The 17,364-nt window shown below is 39.8% G+C and overlaps 1 protein-coding gene across 2 annotated transcripts in view; it reads right to left on the bottom strand.

Annotated features, from left to right (window-relative positions):
* ARHGEF28 (Rho guanine nucleotide exchange factor 28) overlaps window positions 1–17,364 on the bottom strand; it is a 320,618-nt gene that overhangs the window by 97,090 nt on the left and 206,164 nt on the right. For both annotated transcript variants that reach the window (XM_017890633.1, XM_017890634.1), the window contains one exon: window positions 7,711–7,832. In XM_017890633.1, coding sequence (XP_017746122.1) covers window positions 7,711–7,832 — 122 coding nt within the window. The remainder of the gene's footprint in view (window positions 1–7,710; window positions 7,833–17,364) is intronic.

The following is a 17,364-nucleotide window of genomic DNA, read 5'->3' as shown; positions in this document are numbered from 1 at the left end:
AAAAAAAAAAAAAAAAAAAAACCTTTTACCTTATTTATATTTTTTGTTTATTCTTGTTTTATGTAAACAGAATTACTATATGTTTTTGTCCACATGGCAGCTATCCTATAATTCACAAAAAGGAAGACCAACTGAGTATTTTATAAAGTTGTTCCTTTATTACAAAACCAGAAGCTGATTATGCCTCTAACATTTTATGAACCACTGACTCAAAATGAGGAGGAAATGTTCTAAATACTTGAGGAAAAAACAAAAGACTATACAGCTTTATTCAAAAAGTAGCTCATAGGAATCTGGGTACCAAGGTAATAGTGGTCACATAAAGCTGAATCTCACAAAAAGCAACACCAAACAAAAAGAACAAATAAAGTTACATAAAGCGCACGTATGTAGCATCATTAGAAGAAAGAAAATGCCCAAATTTCAAATTACCTGTAAATAATAAAATCAACAGCAAATCCAGCAGGCAAGCCCTCGTGCTCCTGCTATAAGACTCTGTGGAGGGTAAGGGGAGTCGGGAAAATCTGAACGGCAGAGAAAGGACGGAACTTCTGGAAGGCGTAAGACTTACTTAAAAATCCTCCCCAGAAAGAGAAAGCCCAACCCACATGCATGAAAGAGTCCTAGCTGATCAAAGCACTTGCTATAAGAAAGGCATACTTTTAAGTACTGATGATTTGAGGTGGCGGTCATCAAAAGGCATCATGTCTGGGGTGAGGACAGTAAAAAGGAAGAGAGTAACACCATTTGGAGATACAGCAGTGAAGGGAAAAAAGAAGCAAAAGGGGAAATGCTAGAATCCTAAATCATTGAGCATCATCATAATTTATTAAAGCAAAAACTGTTAATGAATGCTTAATTAATGGGTGAAAGTCTAATGAGCAACAGGATATTTACAAGGGCTTAAAATATCTCCTGACATGATACTTAATAGTTTTTTAAAAAACAGTAGTTTTACTATAAAAGGAACTTGGCAGATGAAAGATATTAATAAAATCACCAGTAATGGGACAGACTGATGTCCTATGCCTCCTGATACAATGCACTGAGAAGCATCCGTCACCACTTTCATAGTATTCCTGCTAAACATGCCTAACCTGAATCCTATTATGAGGAAATATCAGATAAACCAAAACTGAAAGACACTCTAGCAAAACACAAGAACAAAAATACCGGTCTGTATTCTTTTAAAATATCAGCATCATAAAACACAAAGACTGAGGAACTGTCCCAGATTAAAGGAGACTACAGAGACACAACAACTATATGCAACACACATAATGGAATTTTCTTCTGCAACAGAGGGCATTATTGGGACACCTCGCTAAAATTGAATAAGGTCTGGAGATAGCTAATAGTATTGTATCAATCATAACTTTATGATTTTGGTAACTGTACTGTGCTTATGTAAGAAACTATCCATGTTTTTAGGAAAATACACCATGAAAGATTAAGGGGTAAAGGGGAACCATATTTTTCATTTATTCTCAAATGGTTAAGGAATCTTTATAGAGATAATTTAACTATTTGCATGCACACATAACCACCCACTCAGGGAATGACAAAGTAAAATGTAGTAAAATATTACCACTTGAGGAATTTGAGTAGAGTGTATACAGGGATTCTCTGTACTGAAATTATGAAACAAATGTTTTTTTCAAAGTAGTTTATATGACAGAAATTTTCAAAGTAACTTTCATCATGTGAATTTTCTCAACAGGAAGGTGATAACCTTGAAAATTAATAGGAAACATTAATATAAGCTAGTAATGTTTTTAGGTTTCCTTGCCAGGTTGAGGAAGATAAAGAAAATTAGATAAGATTATTTTCAGATATTGCCGGAAAGCATTTTAAATATGCAGAATTTGAACTCCTTACATTGTCCTTACTATTCAAATAGATACAGGGGCAATAAAAAAAAAGTACTACGCTAATATAATGGACTTTGTGATTTTGTTGCAGATTTAGTTTTATTTCTCAGTTTTCAATACACAACTGGGCAATCTGCTGTATCCATTTGTTGAATTAACTTGTTTGAGTTCTCTCTAAATGCATACTTCACTTTTTCTTTTTGGCTTCACATCATTAAAGCAATACTTCTTTCACCCAGAATATTCCAAAATAAAAATTATATCTTGGCCGGGTATAGTGGCTCATGTCTGTAATCCCAGTACTTGGGAGGCCAAGGTGGGCAGATCATTTGAGGCCAAGATTTCAAGACCAGCCTGGCAAACAAGGCAAAACTCTCTCTTCTAAAAATACCAAAATTAGCCAGGTGTTATGGCACACACCTGTAACCCCAGCTACTCTGGAGGCTAAGGCACAAGAATTGCTTGAGCCTGGGTGGTGGAGGTTGCAGTGAGCCAAGATGGCACCACTGCACTCCCGCCTGGATGACAGAGCAAGACTCTGTCTCAAAAACACAAAACAGAAGGAAGGAAGGAAGGAAGGAAGGAAGGAAGGAAGGAAATTACATCCTAACCTTTTATTTACCAAATCTTTGGTTTGATAAATTTTGCACTTTTAATGTATCTGAGAACATATAAAAGCATAATATATATATAGTTTTTCCCACATAATATTGAGTAATTTACAATTTTAGTTACTTGAGGTAAATGGAAATACTATAGTTATAGTACTCACTAAGGCTCAGAACAAAAATAGATAAGGTCTCAAGAAGTATTTTATTTAAACAGCTGAGAAAATATAGCAACAGAATAAATCTGTTAAAATTAAAACGTGACAAAAAATATATGCACTGAAAACTATAAAACACCAATGAAAGAAATTGAAGCAACACAAATAAATGGAAAGATATCCTATGTTCACAAACTGGAAGAATTCATATGAAAGATATCCTATATTCGTGGATTGGAAGAATTCATGTTGTCAAAATATCTATACTACCCAAAGTGAACTATAGATTTTATGCAATCTCTATCAAAATTACAATGGCAATTTTCACAGAAATAGAAAAGATTCCTAAAATTTGTATGGAATCCCAAAAGACCCAGAATAGCGCAAGCAATCTTTAGCAGGAAGAACAAAGTCAGAAGCATCACACTGCCTAACTTAAAATTATATTACAAAGATATGGTAATCAAAACATTATGGTACTGACATAAAAACAGACACATGAGCACATGAAACAGAATAGAAAGTCCAGAAATAAACCCACACATAAATACAGTCAATTAATCTTCAACAAATGTGCTAAAAATACACAATGGAGAAAGGATAGATCCTTCAATAAATGATACTAGGAAAACTGGATAGCTACATGCAAAAAAATTAAACTGGATCCCTATCTTACAACATACACAAATATCAACTCAAAATGCAATAAAGACTTTAACATAAAACATGAGGCCATAAAACTCCTAGGAGAAAGCATAGAGGAAAAACTCCTTGACATGGGTCTTGGCAATCATTTTTTGGATGTGACACTAAAAGCACAAGCAAGAAAAGCAAAATAAATAAGTGTGACTACATCAAACCAACAAATCTCTGCACAGCAAAGGAAACAACAAAATAAAACAGCAACTTATGCAATTGGAGAATATATTTACAAACCATGCATCTGATACGGAGTTAATACCCAAAATATGTAAGGAACTCACACAACTCAATAGCAAAAAAACAAAACAAACAAACAAACAAAAAAACCCACAAATAACCAGATTTAAAAATAAAGTACCTGAATAGACATTTTTCCAAAAAATAACACACACAAATGGCCAATAGGTATATGTAAAAGTGCTCAACATCACTAATCATCAGGAAAATGAACAAAACTACAATGAGATATCACCTCATACCTGTTAGAATGGCTAGTACCAAAAGGACAAAAAAAGAAAAAAGCTGGCAAGGATGCGGAGAAAGGGGAATTCTTATACACCGTTGGGAATGTAAATTAGCACAGCCACAGTGGAAAACAGTATGAAAGTTCCTAAAAAAAATTAGAATACAACTACCATATGATCCAGCAATTCCACCTCTGGGTATACATCCAAAGGAAACAGAATCACTATCCCAAAGAGATGTCTGCACTACCATGTTCACTGCAGCACTATTCACAGTAGCCAAGAGATAGAATCAACCTAAGTGTCCATCAACAGATAAATAAAGAAAATGTGGCACATATGTGATTTTCTGAAAATATAGGGATAAAAACAGTGTTTTTTCTATTCTCTCACTCAATAATCAACACAGAACTCTTCTGTGACTAAATGTATGGGGTTTTCCCCTGACATGTAGCAAGGAAGCAATCCGCCACTGAATTTCCTCTAATTCAGTTCAATTCAATTCTGGCACTATCAACCTGGAGATGGAGTCAGGTCCCACAGGGCTCGGTCCCACAAGACTCCCCCACCACTTCCAATGACAAACCACAAGCCCCAGATTGTTTTATCAACCAGCTATAAAATGGGGTTCCCACAGCCCCTCCTCAGGTTCAATCAATTTGCTAGAGCAACTCACAGAACTCAGGGAAACACTTACATTTCCTGGTTTATTATAGTGAATACTACAAAAGATATAGAGAACAGCCAGAGGGAAGAGATGCTTAGGGCAAGGAACTCCAGAAGGGGCACAGAGCTTCCAGGCCCTCTGCAAGTGCACCACCCTCCAGGAACCCCCATGTATTCAGCTATCCAGAATCTCTTGAACCCAGTCCTTTTGGGTTTTTATGGAAGCTTAATTATGCATGCATGATTGGTTAAATTATTAGTCATTAGTGATCAAGTTAACCTTCAGCCCCTCCTCCCTCTATGGATGCTGGTGGGTGGAGCTGAAAATCCCAATCCCGTAATCCTGCCTTGGCCTCTCCTGTGACCAGCCCACATCCTGAAGCTACCTAGGGGCTGCCAGCCACCAGTCATCTCATTAGCATACAAAAGACATCACTTTGGAAATTCGAAGGATAAATACAGTAATTCCTCACTTAAGTATGGAGATATGTTCTGAGAAACACATCCTTAGGTTATCTTGTTATTGTGCGACCATCATAGAGTGTACTAACACAAACCTGGTAGTATAGCCTTCTACACACCTAGGCTATGGTAATAGCCTATTTCTCCTAAGTTACAAATCTATACAGTATGTTACTGTACTGAATACTGTAGACAACTGGGACACAATGGTAACTACTTGTATATCTAAATATAGAAAAGTAATACAGTAAAAATATGGTATTATAATCTTATGGGATCACCTTTGCATATGCACTCTGCCATTGTGACAGATTCCATACACATGCACACACAAACACACATGCACACACACACACAGAGGAATATTATTCAACCCTAGAAAAGAAAAAAAATCCGACCATTTGTGACAACATGGATGAATCTGGAAGACATTATGCTAAGTAAAATAAGCCAAACACAGAAAAACAAATACTGCATGATCTGACTTATATGTGGAATGTAAAAAAGTCAAACTCATAAAAACAGTGAGTAGAAGGGTGGTTACTAGGGGTTGGAGGGTTGGGAAAATGGTGAAGTATTGGTAAAATGGGTACAAACTTTCAGTTACACAATGAATAAGTTCTTGAGACCTAATGTACAACATGGTGACTATAGTTTAATAATGCACTTTGTACTTGAAATTTGCTGTAGATCTTAAGTATTCTCACTACAAAAATAAATAAGTATATGAGATGATATATGTGCTTAATTAGCTTGACTGTGGTCATTATTTCAAAATATGTACATGTATCAAAACATTACATTGTACACTTTAAATATATATAATTTCTATTTGTTCATTATACCTTAATAAAGCTGGAAAAGAATAAATAAATACCAGAACATGGCTAGATCACACCAAGTCCAATTACCCTGTGTTATGGTTTGGCTCTGTATCCCCATCCAAATCTCACTTTGAATTATAATAATTCCCATGTGTCAAGGGCGGGACCAGATGGAGATAATTGAATCATGGGGGTGGTTTTTCCCCATGCTGTTCTCATGACAGTGAGTTGTCATGAGATTTGATGGTTTTATCAGGGGCTTCCCTCTTCACTCAGCACTCATTTTCTCTCCTGCTGCCCTGTGAAGAGATGCCTTCCGCCATTACTGTAAGTTTCCTGAGGCCTCCTCAGTCATGCAGAAGTATGAGTCAATTAAACCTCTTTTCTTTATAAATCATCCAGTCTCAGGTATTTCATCATAGCAGTGTGGGAAGGGACTAACACACCCTGTATCTTGAAAATGTCCTCAGAACTCCCACTGTGTCCTACACTCCATGCCCCATTCTAGATTTCTATAACTAGGACTGACATTCAGTTAGTTTATACCAAAACAATGATACCAGTTATTTACAGCTGAAATCCATACTGATTAATTGGTTTCTCTGTCATTATGACAACCATCCCAATCTGTGCTGCATTTGATGTAACAGTGCTTTGTAACACAAAAGGAAAATGCGGAGATGTGCTACTAAAGGGCTGAAAATGAGCTCTAGATGGAAAAAACAGTTTAGATCACAGAATGTATCTACAAATAGGGTAAAATATATGCATACTAACAACATAAAAGGGTTAAATGTCTTACTGCTCAGTGAGTAGACAGTGTGCATCTTACACGGGGATTAGGTTTTAAAGTCAGTTTATAAGGCAGAAATTGTGTTGTCAAAACTACCCTTGAAAACCCCTTGGCCGGGCGCGGTGGCTCAAGCCTGTAATCCCAGCACTTTGGGAGGCCGAGACGGGCGGATCACGAGGTCAGGAGATCGAGACCATCCTGGCTAACACGGTGAACCCCGTCTCTACTAAAAAATACAAAAAAACTAGCCGGGCGAGGTGGTGGGCGCCTATAGTCCCAGCTACTCGGGAGGCTGAGGCAGGAGAATGGCGTGAACCCGGGAGGTGGAGTTTGCAGTGAGCTGAGATCCGGCCACTGCACTCCAGCCTGGGAGACAGAGCGACGAGACTCCGTCTCAAAAAAAAAAACAAAAAAAAAACAAAAAAAAGAAAAACCCTTAAATCCTCCATATATTAGTGTGTAGAAATATTCAGATATATATTTTAATTTTTATAAATACTAAAATTTGAAGATCACTGAGCCAGAGAAAAGAAAAAAAGACAAGAAGATGCCAGCACATTCAAACCAACTGCTTCTATGAGATTTAACTCAAAAGTCTCTATCAGGGAATGAGTGGAAAGTTCAAAAGGATTCCGGCTTCCTTATCATATGATACCATTCTGTATTAACATGAAAGCTCTACAATCTTACTACATGTTAATAGATGTGTTGTAACGATTAACAAAGTAATTTATGTGAGTTTCCTATGGTGCTGGGACCAAGCACCTGCTCATTCCATTTGCTGGATTTGAATACAAATATTGCATAATCAAGTCATATACATACTGTTTTTTGAAAAGCTGTAGAGGAGACATTGGTTGCACAGTTGTCATTTCCTACTTGGGCCCCGAAGAAGAGCCCTCACACTCTTCCCATTTGGCAGTATCTCAAGACCCCTCCCTGACAGTGCCTCTTGGTTGAGTAAGGTGTATTGTGTCCTGAAGTAAGCACCTAAGTTAAATGCTTAAATGCTCATACAGTGAGACTCCACAACAGCAGCCTCTGTGTTGCTCTTAGGCTAAAACTGTCAAAGGAACACAACAACATTGAATCTATTTCTTACAAATCCAGGTTTTGGAGAGAGGTAGGTAGAAACCCTCCTGTAATGTCAGTTGGGCCTTACCTGATCGACCACCATACAGTTAGCATAGACTTCATCATCCCCGTTCAGCATGTCCGAAAGCCGTCCTGCAGCAAGCAAAGTAGAGGGTGGCTTGGACTTTTTTAGGACATCGAAGGAGCGATCTAGAGTACAAAAATGAAAACAGGGCAAACAAAGGAGAAGAGGTTTATTTTACAGTCAAGCTTTACCCTCTTAGACCATAAGAAAAAAAGTCAAGTGCATTTTTTTAAGGTGGCTTTTTGCTAGATTTTAAGATGTACATGCAAGTAATTTTTCATCTATATCCAAACCTCAGCTATCTAGAATGTTCATATAGGATGAAAAGTTCTAGATAGATAAATATTTGCCCACCTCAAGCGTTATTTTCCCCATCATCAGAGGCCTTTGTAAAAATCAATTAAATCTTTGCTTTCAATTTCTACTATATTTTAAAACTAAACTTCATTTCCCTTTATTAGTAACTAAACTTCAGGCTGGGCACAGTGTCTCATGCCTGTAATCCCAGCACTTTGGGAAGCCTAGACGGGCAGATCACCTGAGGTTGGGAGTTTGAGACCAGTCTGACCAACATGGGGAAACCCCATCTCTACTAAAAATACAAAATTAGCTGGGTGTGGTGGCACATGCCTGTAATCTCAGCTACTCAGGAGGCTGACACAGGAGAAGCACTTGAACCTGGGAGGCGGAGGTTGCGGTGAGCTGAGACTGCGCCATTGCACTCCAGCCTAGGCAACAAGAGCGAAACTCCGTCTCAAAACAAACAAAAACTAAACTATATTTCCCTTTATTGATAACTAAACTTAATTTCCCTTTATTAATAACTTAGAAGTATTAGTGACTGTACTGTGATCCTCAGTTTCCACTGATGTGCTCAGATTCAATGACCCTCTACTAAAGAACCCAAGAGAGTACACAGCCTAGCAGTTCTGGCTCAGTACTGCTTGCTAACATGCAGAATCTCACATGTGGAGAATTTGCCTTCTATTTTGGTTACAGAAATGTTTATGCTTGCTTTCATGTCTCAGCTTTGTTCCAAATAGATGAGGTTGCCTAAAATTGAGTCCCAGAGAGTCAAGCTGTTACTGTGTTTGTAGAGAATGAAGCGTCAAAGGCAATAAAACACATTCGAGCTAGAATGCCTTGTTTCTTGTGACCTTGGCTAGTTTACTCCCCCTCCAGATATCTTCACAAAGTTTCCTCATCCATAAAAGCAGATTACTATTATGCATTCCTCATAGTGTGGTTATGAGGATTAAGTGCGTTCAGACATGTAAAAGCTTGACACATGCCTGGCACAAAGTGCTCAACAAATGTTATTTGTCAGAATTACTATTATATTTGTAATTATTACAGACAGCAATTTTTAACCATGTTCAGTGTGAAGCGCAAGGTTATTAATACTAATCATAGTGTGTTATGGTAATAACAGATTTTCAGTAAGTGTAAATGACTTTCAGAGGGCAGAGTCAATATTATACCTATAGTAGATGCCATCCTCACTTACATCCCAGTAAGTTTTCTTGAATGGGTACATAGTGATAGTACTGCTGTTATTCCATTAGAAATGTCACATGTCCCACTGCCTGTCTTATCTATGTCATAATATAAAACCTGGTAAGCCCATGGGAGCAAATCAGGAAATAAAAAAAAGATTAATAACTGTTGGGCTGATGTACCATGAGCAAAAAAGTATCCATTCTTTCTTGGAAAGTAATGAGGACATCACAAAAGTTCCAAAGTTGTATGAATTGTAGTTTCATAAGTCAAATGGCCCTAGCTTCAGATTTTGCTTCTAAATCTATCTCTTCTCCACAAAGAACACTGAAGTGTGAGATTCATTAAGCTTCTGAAGGAAACATACAATGTTAAAGGAAAACATTTTCTTTTCTTTTTTTTTTTTTTTTTTTTGAGATGGAGTTTCGCTCTGTCACCAGGCTGGAGTGCAGTGGCGCTATCTCGGCTCACTGAACCTCTAACTCCCTGGTTTAAGCAATTCTCCTGCCTCAGCCTCCCAAGTAGCCTGGATTACAGGCATGCACCACCATACCCAGCTAATTTTTGTATTTTTAGTAGAGACAGGGTTTCACTATGTTGGCCAGGATGGTCTTGACCTCCTGATCTCATGATCCACCCACATCAGCCTCCCAAAGTGCTGGGATTGCAGGCGTGAGCCATTGCGCTTGGTCATCTTTTCTTCTTACATATACAATGTATTCTTTATAGTAATTTCTTCTTCTTTTTTTTTTTTTTTTTTTTGAGATGGAGTCTGACTCTGTCCCCCAGGCTGGAGTGCAGTGGCGTGATCTTGGCTCACTGCAAGCTCCACCTCCTGGGTTCACGCCATTCTCCTGCCTCAGCCTCCTGAGTAGCTGGGACTACAGGCGCCTGACACCACACCCAGCTAATTTTTTGCATTTTTTAGTAGAGACGGGGTTTCACCATGTTAGCAAGGATGGTTTTGATCTCCTGACCTTATGATCCACCCGCCTCAGCCTCCCAAAGTGCTGGGATTACAGGTGTGAGCCATCGCGCCCAGCTGGTCCACATTGTTTTAACTGCAATTCTGAAATCCAGAAAGCTCTAAAAATCAGAATTTTCCCCATAAGTTTGGTTCAAAAACATATTCTGTAGTACAGTCTGACCTGAGCCCACACTGGACCATGTACATTCTTTATTTGCTCTACTTGGTGTCAATGATCACACATTTTGCTGCAGAAATATTAATAGACTTGACGATAGCATTCCCCCGTTTCTCCTGTGGGAGTCATATCATATCAGTATGAACACCAGGCCAAAAAGATCTGAAAATTCTGAATTCCAAACCAAATCTGGTCCCAAGAATTTCAAAGAAGAGATTGTGGGTCTCTACAAAATCAGCCATCTGAGATATCAGAACACTTTCCAAGCTTCTATCATTCTTCTACCAAACTCACAAATTTGGCATATTTATATATCACCTATACTATTTCCTGGATATATTCACCTATATTCTTTAGTACCCATCTTTAAATGGACTCACCTTTTTTCTTTAAATGAAATTAATTTAAGAAATACCTTTAATATTAAGAAAAATCTTATCCCCACTGTACATAGAAAGCCAGTATTATTCCTGTCAAAAGCAGAAGGGAGGGCCGGGTATGGTGGCTCACGCCTATAATCCCAGCACCTTGGGAGGCTGAGACAGGCAGATCAGGAGAATGGCTTGAACCCAGAGATGGAGGTTGCAGAGAGCCGAGATTGCACCACTGCACTCCAGCCTTGGCGAAAGAGTGAGATTCCATCTCAAAAAAAAAAAAAAAAAAAAGTAGAAGGGAATTAAATGTACTGAAATAATGCAAACAAAACAATGAAATTAGATTCTGACTAAATATTTGCCTACCAAAACTGAAAGTCTGAGAGGCCTGCTCTCTCTTTGCTGTAAAGGGAGATTCTGAAGGATTCAAGAAATGTTAAAGATGCAAGGGTACCACATTGAGACTTTCTCCTTCAATCAACAGAATGATCAAAAGAAAATATCTGCATGACTATTCCTAGAGGAATTCACCCTACACTTTCAAAAAGTGGCCTACGCCAGGTGCGGTGGTTCACACGCCTACAATTCCCAGCACTTTGTGAGACTGAGGCAGGTGAATCACTTGAGCCCAGGAGTTCAAGACCAGCCTGGGCAACATGACTAAACCCTGTCTCCACTAAAAATACAAAAATCAGGTGGGTGTGGTGGCACACACCTGTAGTCCCAGCTACTTGGGAAGCTGAAATGAGAGGATTGCTTGATCCTGGGAGGCGGAGGCTGCAGTGAGCTGTGATAGTGCCACCACACTCCAGCCTGGACGACAGAATAAGTAAGACCCTGTTCTCAAAGGAGAAAAAGAACGGAAGGGAAGGGAAGGGAAGGGAAGGGAAGAGAAGGGAAGGGAAGGAAAGAGAAGGGAAGGGAAGGGAGAAAGGAAGGAAGGAAGGAAGGAAGGAAGTGAAGGGAGGGAGGCAGGGAGGGAGGGAGGGAGGGGAGAAAGAGAGAGGGAAAGAGAAGAGAGAGAGAGAAAGAGAGAGAGAGGGAAGGAAGAGAAGGGAAGGAAGGAAAGAAAGGAAGGGAAGAAGGGAAGGAAGGAAGGAGAGAAAGAAAGAAAAAGAGAGAGAGAAAGAAAAAGAAAGAAAGAAAGAAAAGAAAGAAAAGAAAGAAAGAAAAGAAAGAAAGAAAGAAAGAAAGAAAGAAAGAAAGAAAGAAAGAAAGAAAGAAAGAAAGAAAGAAAAGAAAAGAAAAGAAAGAAAAGAAAGAAAAGAAAGAAAAAGAAAAGGTGGCTTAGCCCATGTCATCATCCTGTCACTCGAGTAATGGCTCCACTGAGACAGTAAGTCTTGTGAAGGACATGGGTGTGCAAGAGTATAATCCAGCATAATCTCCTCTCTACTTCTGCCACCTAGAACCTGACATGTAGATTTAGTCACTTGCTGCAATCATTAATAACACTAGCACAAACATCCTTTTGAGTATTTTTCTGAGGCATACATAGCCTCTACTTGTCAAAAGATGTCTCAAGACAATAGGATCTAGAAGTGAACACAGACTCACAAACCAGAAAATGACGCAGACTAACAGGACCACCACTCCTTTATTAACTTCAACACTAAACACTGCAAATAACGGGCTTAAAACCAGCAGAAGACTGATCATGAAAGGAAAATAAGCCTTAAAGAACACTTTCAAGTAAGCATCAGCTACTTATATTAAAATGGCTAATTGCTCTACCATGTTTCAGCCTATTCATAGGAAAAGCTATAATAGTTTCATTTTTTTAAAGTGTTACAGCTCTTTTCAAATTTGTCTAGCAGGCTTTTTGGGTTAGGCCAGAAAGTTCCCAAAAATAGTCTCTTTTCTTTTTTCTTTTCTTTTTTTTTTTTTGAGACGGAGTCTCGCTCTGTCACCCAGGCTGGAGTGCTGTGGCCGGATCTCAGCTCACTGCAAGCTCCGCCTCCCGGGTTCACGCCATTCTCCTGCCTCAGCCTCCCGGGTAGCTGGGACTACAGGCCCCCCCCCCCCCCCGGTTAGTTTTTTTTTTTTTTTTTTTGTAGTTTTTAGTAGAGACGGGGTTTTAGTAGAGACGGGGTTTCACCGTGTTAGCCAGGATGGTCTCTATCTCCTGACCTCGTCATCCGCCTGTCTCGGCCTCCCAAAGTGCTGGGATTACAGGCTTGAGCCACCGCGCCCGGCCTAGTCTCTTTTTCTTAAAGGTATCTTTTCAATGTTTTCAAGAAATATGATTTTATCACTTCCATATGTAACTACTCCAGTAACAAATTAAGTGAAAAAGTTATTGATCCCCAAAAATGGACTTTTTTCAATGAGCATATAGAAATAATTTGCAGTAAGAACCAGCTACTTGTTTTAAATTAATGCTGTTTTATAGGAAGTTTTCTTAGCTAAAATTAACTTTATAGTTTTGTTGATAACATTAATTTTTAATATTTGGTAAGCATATATTTCAAAGACAATATAAAAGTAGCTAAAGCTCAACTTCCATTTTTAAATGGCTACAGATTTTAAATTAGTGAAAAGCACCAGAGTGTTGCAGCGGTTAAAAGCATGAGCCCTGGACTGCCTGGGTTCAAGTCTCTACTCCATTATCTATTAGCTGTGTGACCTGGGGCAAGTTACTTAAGCTCTCTGTGCTTCCATTTCCTGATCTGTAAAATAAGGCAATAATATATCCATCTCATAGAATTATTGTGAAAATTAAATGAGTTAATATTTTAAGTGATTAGAGCAGACTCTGACATAGTAAGCACCCTATAAATGCTTTATTAGTTATGCTTCCTAAATATTTAAAAAGTAAATGAGGTGGCGTAAGTTTAGTTCTGATTCTTTTAAAATAATTTCAACCTCTGCTATAATGTTACACATTCAAAACAACCCAAGGCCACTGGCATGCACAAAACATTCCATTTGCTTCAAAAGAGCATTTAAAATGTTGTAACTTTTATTTCAGACTTAGTTGGTGTTAAGAAATTTTGAAAAATCTATCCTGGACATGGTTAACTGAAAAACATAAAATGTGAAGAGAAAGAAAAGCTGTCAAACTGCCCACAGGATTTACCTCCAAGGACTGAAGGATGAGCTCTCATGAAATGGGAGGGATTATAACTGCAGGATAAAGTCAGACAATCAGAGACAGCATTTCTCAAGAACAAAGGCAGGATTTCAGAAACTAAGATGTCCTAACACGATGAAGTGGACTTGGGCCAGTTTCTCACTGCAAAGTGCCTGGAGGATAAATAGCAACTCCAAGGGGATCCCCAGCTCCCCACTCTCCTATTCTCACTGCTTTGTAATGTGATCTAGGTGACTCCACAAGGGCTCTGTGAAGTCAAAATTTTCATAAGCTTGTCCTTGCTGTACTGAATCCTCTTATCAGGTGACACAGGTGACAATAGAAAGTAAATAGATTCCACCCATAGAAAGAAGAGGAATTGGAACTAGTAAGGGCGAGAGGAAGAGGCAGCTGCAGATGCCTCCCTTCACTCTGACATTTACAACGACTTCCAATCTAGCAGGAAACAGTTAATGGCACGGCCCAGCCTAGGGTCTCTTCAAACCTGATTTCCAACAAAATCCACCTCTCCCTTAAGAAGCTAAGAGCCTTGTAGCTAAAGCAAAATGTGGCCTACTTGACTGGTTATGTAAATGACCCACGCCCAGACATAAACAAACCCAGCAAAGCAGTTTTCTGCAAACCTGCTGCCGACCTGGTTTGGCCCACTCTGGATGCCAGAGTGCAAAAGTCAGGTGAGGGCCTCTCAGTCCAGATATCTATTAACTGTGGCTGAGTAGATTGGTTTCATTTATTCATTGTATTTTGCTTTAACTCTAGACCTTTATGAACAGCAGAAACATTCACTGAGAATAACCACCATAAAATGGGTGAGACTTACTTTAGAGTTCAATTCCCAACACTCTCCTGAAGCAGTGCCCATTATGGTCACCAAAGACCTTCAAATGACAGACTCTATAGTCAGTTCTCAGTTGCACCTTCTGTGACCTACAGTAGTATTCAATACAGTTGATCTCTTCCTGTCCTTATCCTCCAGGACACCAGGCTCTCCAGGTCCTCCCACCTTGCTGGCCTTTTCTTCTCAGGCCGCATGGCAGGTTCCTCCTCCTCTTCTGGATGTTAGCAGGTTGTACTACTCTAGGGTCAGTCCTCAAACTCCACTCTCTCCACCCTTCCCTTGGTTATCTGACAGCATGGCATCACACACCATCATATAATGATGATTCTCACATTTTCAACTCCAGACCAGATGTCCAGAGCACTCCCATGAGTCACAACTATCCCCTCAATACTCCTCCTAGTGGTCCAGCAGTCATGCCAAGCACAACAGGTCCAAAGCTGAATTCTTGACTCCCACCCCCACACCCAGCTTCTCCCAAAAAATGGCAACTCTGTCTTTCCTTGGAGTCACCCTTGACTGTTTCCTTTCACAACTGGATTCAGAATCTGACCTTTCTCATCACCTCCACTGCAACACCAAGCAAGCCACCACTGTCTTCTTCCTAAACTGTTACAACAGTAGTCTCTCTGCTCCCACTCTTGGCCCTCCATAGCCTTTTCTCCACAGGAGAGACAAAGGAAATCGAGTCATGTCATGCCTCTGCAAAATTCTCCAATGGCTTCCCATCTCATTCTGAGTGAAGGCCAGACTTTTCCAGGACCTATAGTGCCTCCCGTTGCCTGCCCCTCCTCCACTCTCTCCCAGCCTCTCTGAAGCCCTGCCCACTACTCTACTCCAGCCCCACAAGCCTCCTTGCTGTTTTTGCCTCAGACCATTTGCACTTGCTGCTCCACCTTCCAGCATGGCTCTTCCCCTGGATATGCAGATGCCTTGCTTTCTCACTTTCTTCTCATCTCTGCCTCAGTGTCATTTTACCAAAAGACTCTCCCTGATCATCTTATATGAAACGGCAACCGCCAAGCCTTGCTTTATTTTCACTCATGCCCCTTACCATCACCTAGCATATTAGAGATTTGCTTGTTGTATGTTATCTGTTTCCTTCCACTAAAACATAAGCTCCATGAGAACAGTAACTTCAAAGACAGTTTTGTTCACCATCTTCCCAGTACCTACAACCATACAGGCAGGAAGTGGATAATGAATGTTCACTGAAGAGATAAATCATTTCTCATCAAGAACAGAAAATTCTCTTCAGGTCTGGTAATGTTTTCTCAGATTCTGAGGTTCTCTTGTGATAGGCTCTCCTTGCTACATGTTGTGATGGGAGTGTCACAGTCTACTTTCATTCACTTATTCACCTATTCATTCATTCATTCATTTTTCCCATACTTACTGAGTGTCTACTGATCACCAGGTACTGTGCAACCTGCTGGGCCCAGGACAGAGCCCTCAGCCTCTATCAGCAACTCTTAAAAAAACATCTTCAGGCGGGGCACTGTGGCTCACACCTGTAATCCCAGCACTTTGGGAGGCCAAGGTGGGCGGATCACTGAGGTCAGGAGTTCGAGACCACCCGGGACAATGTGGCAAAACCCCGTCTCTACTAAAAATACAAAAATTAGCCAGGCATGGTGGCGCATGCCTGTAATCCCAGCTACTCGGGCGGCTGAGGCAGGAGAATCGCTTGAACCTGGGAGGCAGAGGTTGCAGTGAGCCGAGATCACGCCACTGCACTCCAGCCCCTGGGCGACAGACTGAGACTCCATCTCAAAAAAAAAAAAGTCTTCAGAGCCCAGTGAGTTGTCTGTTCCCCAGGAGGTCCCCTGACCCAACCAGGAGGCTTTCCTTCTTCTCTGAGCTCCTCCTATTATCTCTGTATTTTGTCCTATGTCATCTATCACACTCTGGTGATGAGAGTTTTCTTTTGCTCTTCCTGGTAGGATAAGCAATCTCCCAACTAGGGTCTCAGCTACAGAGTGTGTAAAACACCACAATACCATGCACCTCTTATGCCTTCTGGTAGCAGTAGCCCAAGAGTATTACTGTTTAATACCTTTATTTAAAATATCAGATAGGCTACCTCTTTGCTAACAAAATAATGGGATAATCAGGCAGATATGCAAAGTAAAGGTACTGGGAAGAAGATATCAGGAAGAGAAACATTAAAAAGAAGGAAATAGATGTAAAATATAACTACTATAAGAGTCAGCATCTCTGGAACACGTGCTACACACTGGGTAATTATATCAGACACTACTACTATTGTAGCTAACATAACTATGGTGCTTACTCTGAACCAGGCACTGTATGATTAATATTTATTAACACATTTCATCCCCAAAACAATTCCATTTGACAGATGAGGAAACTGCAGTGCTATTTAAGTAACTTCCCAAGGGCACACAGCTAATCAATGGTGGCTCTCTGCAGACACTCTGCTATGTAGTTCAAAGTCCTTTATGTAATAATTAGGGTTACCAAGTATCCTATTTTGAACCAAAGAAAATGGCATTTGAAAAATGTCTGGTATTTGTCCATTAAGAAGTTTAATTAATGTGTTACAGTGTGACTTATACCTAGGTATGTTCACCCACTTCCTGGCCCTGTCCTATTCACCCCTGGCAGTTTGCTGAGTCTTGCTGAGAAAACATTCATAGAACAGTAGATACATTATCTCATTTTGTTTAAGAGCACAACAACACTCAA

The sequence above is a fragment of the Rhinopithecus bieti genome, unplaced genomic scaffold, assembly GCF_001698545.2.
Source record: "Rhinopithecus bieti isolate Rb0 unplaced genomic scaffold, ASM169854v2 scaffold_18354, whole genome shotgun sequence".
NCBI lineage: Eukaryota > Metazoa > Chordata > Mammalia > Primates > Cercopithecidae > Rhinopithecus > Rhinopithecus bieti.
Note: the sequence above shows the minus strand (reverse complement) of the source record. Positions and strands in the feature narration are given on the sequence as shown.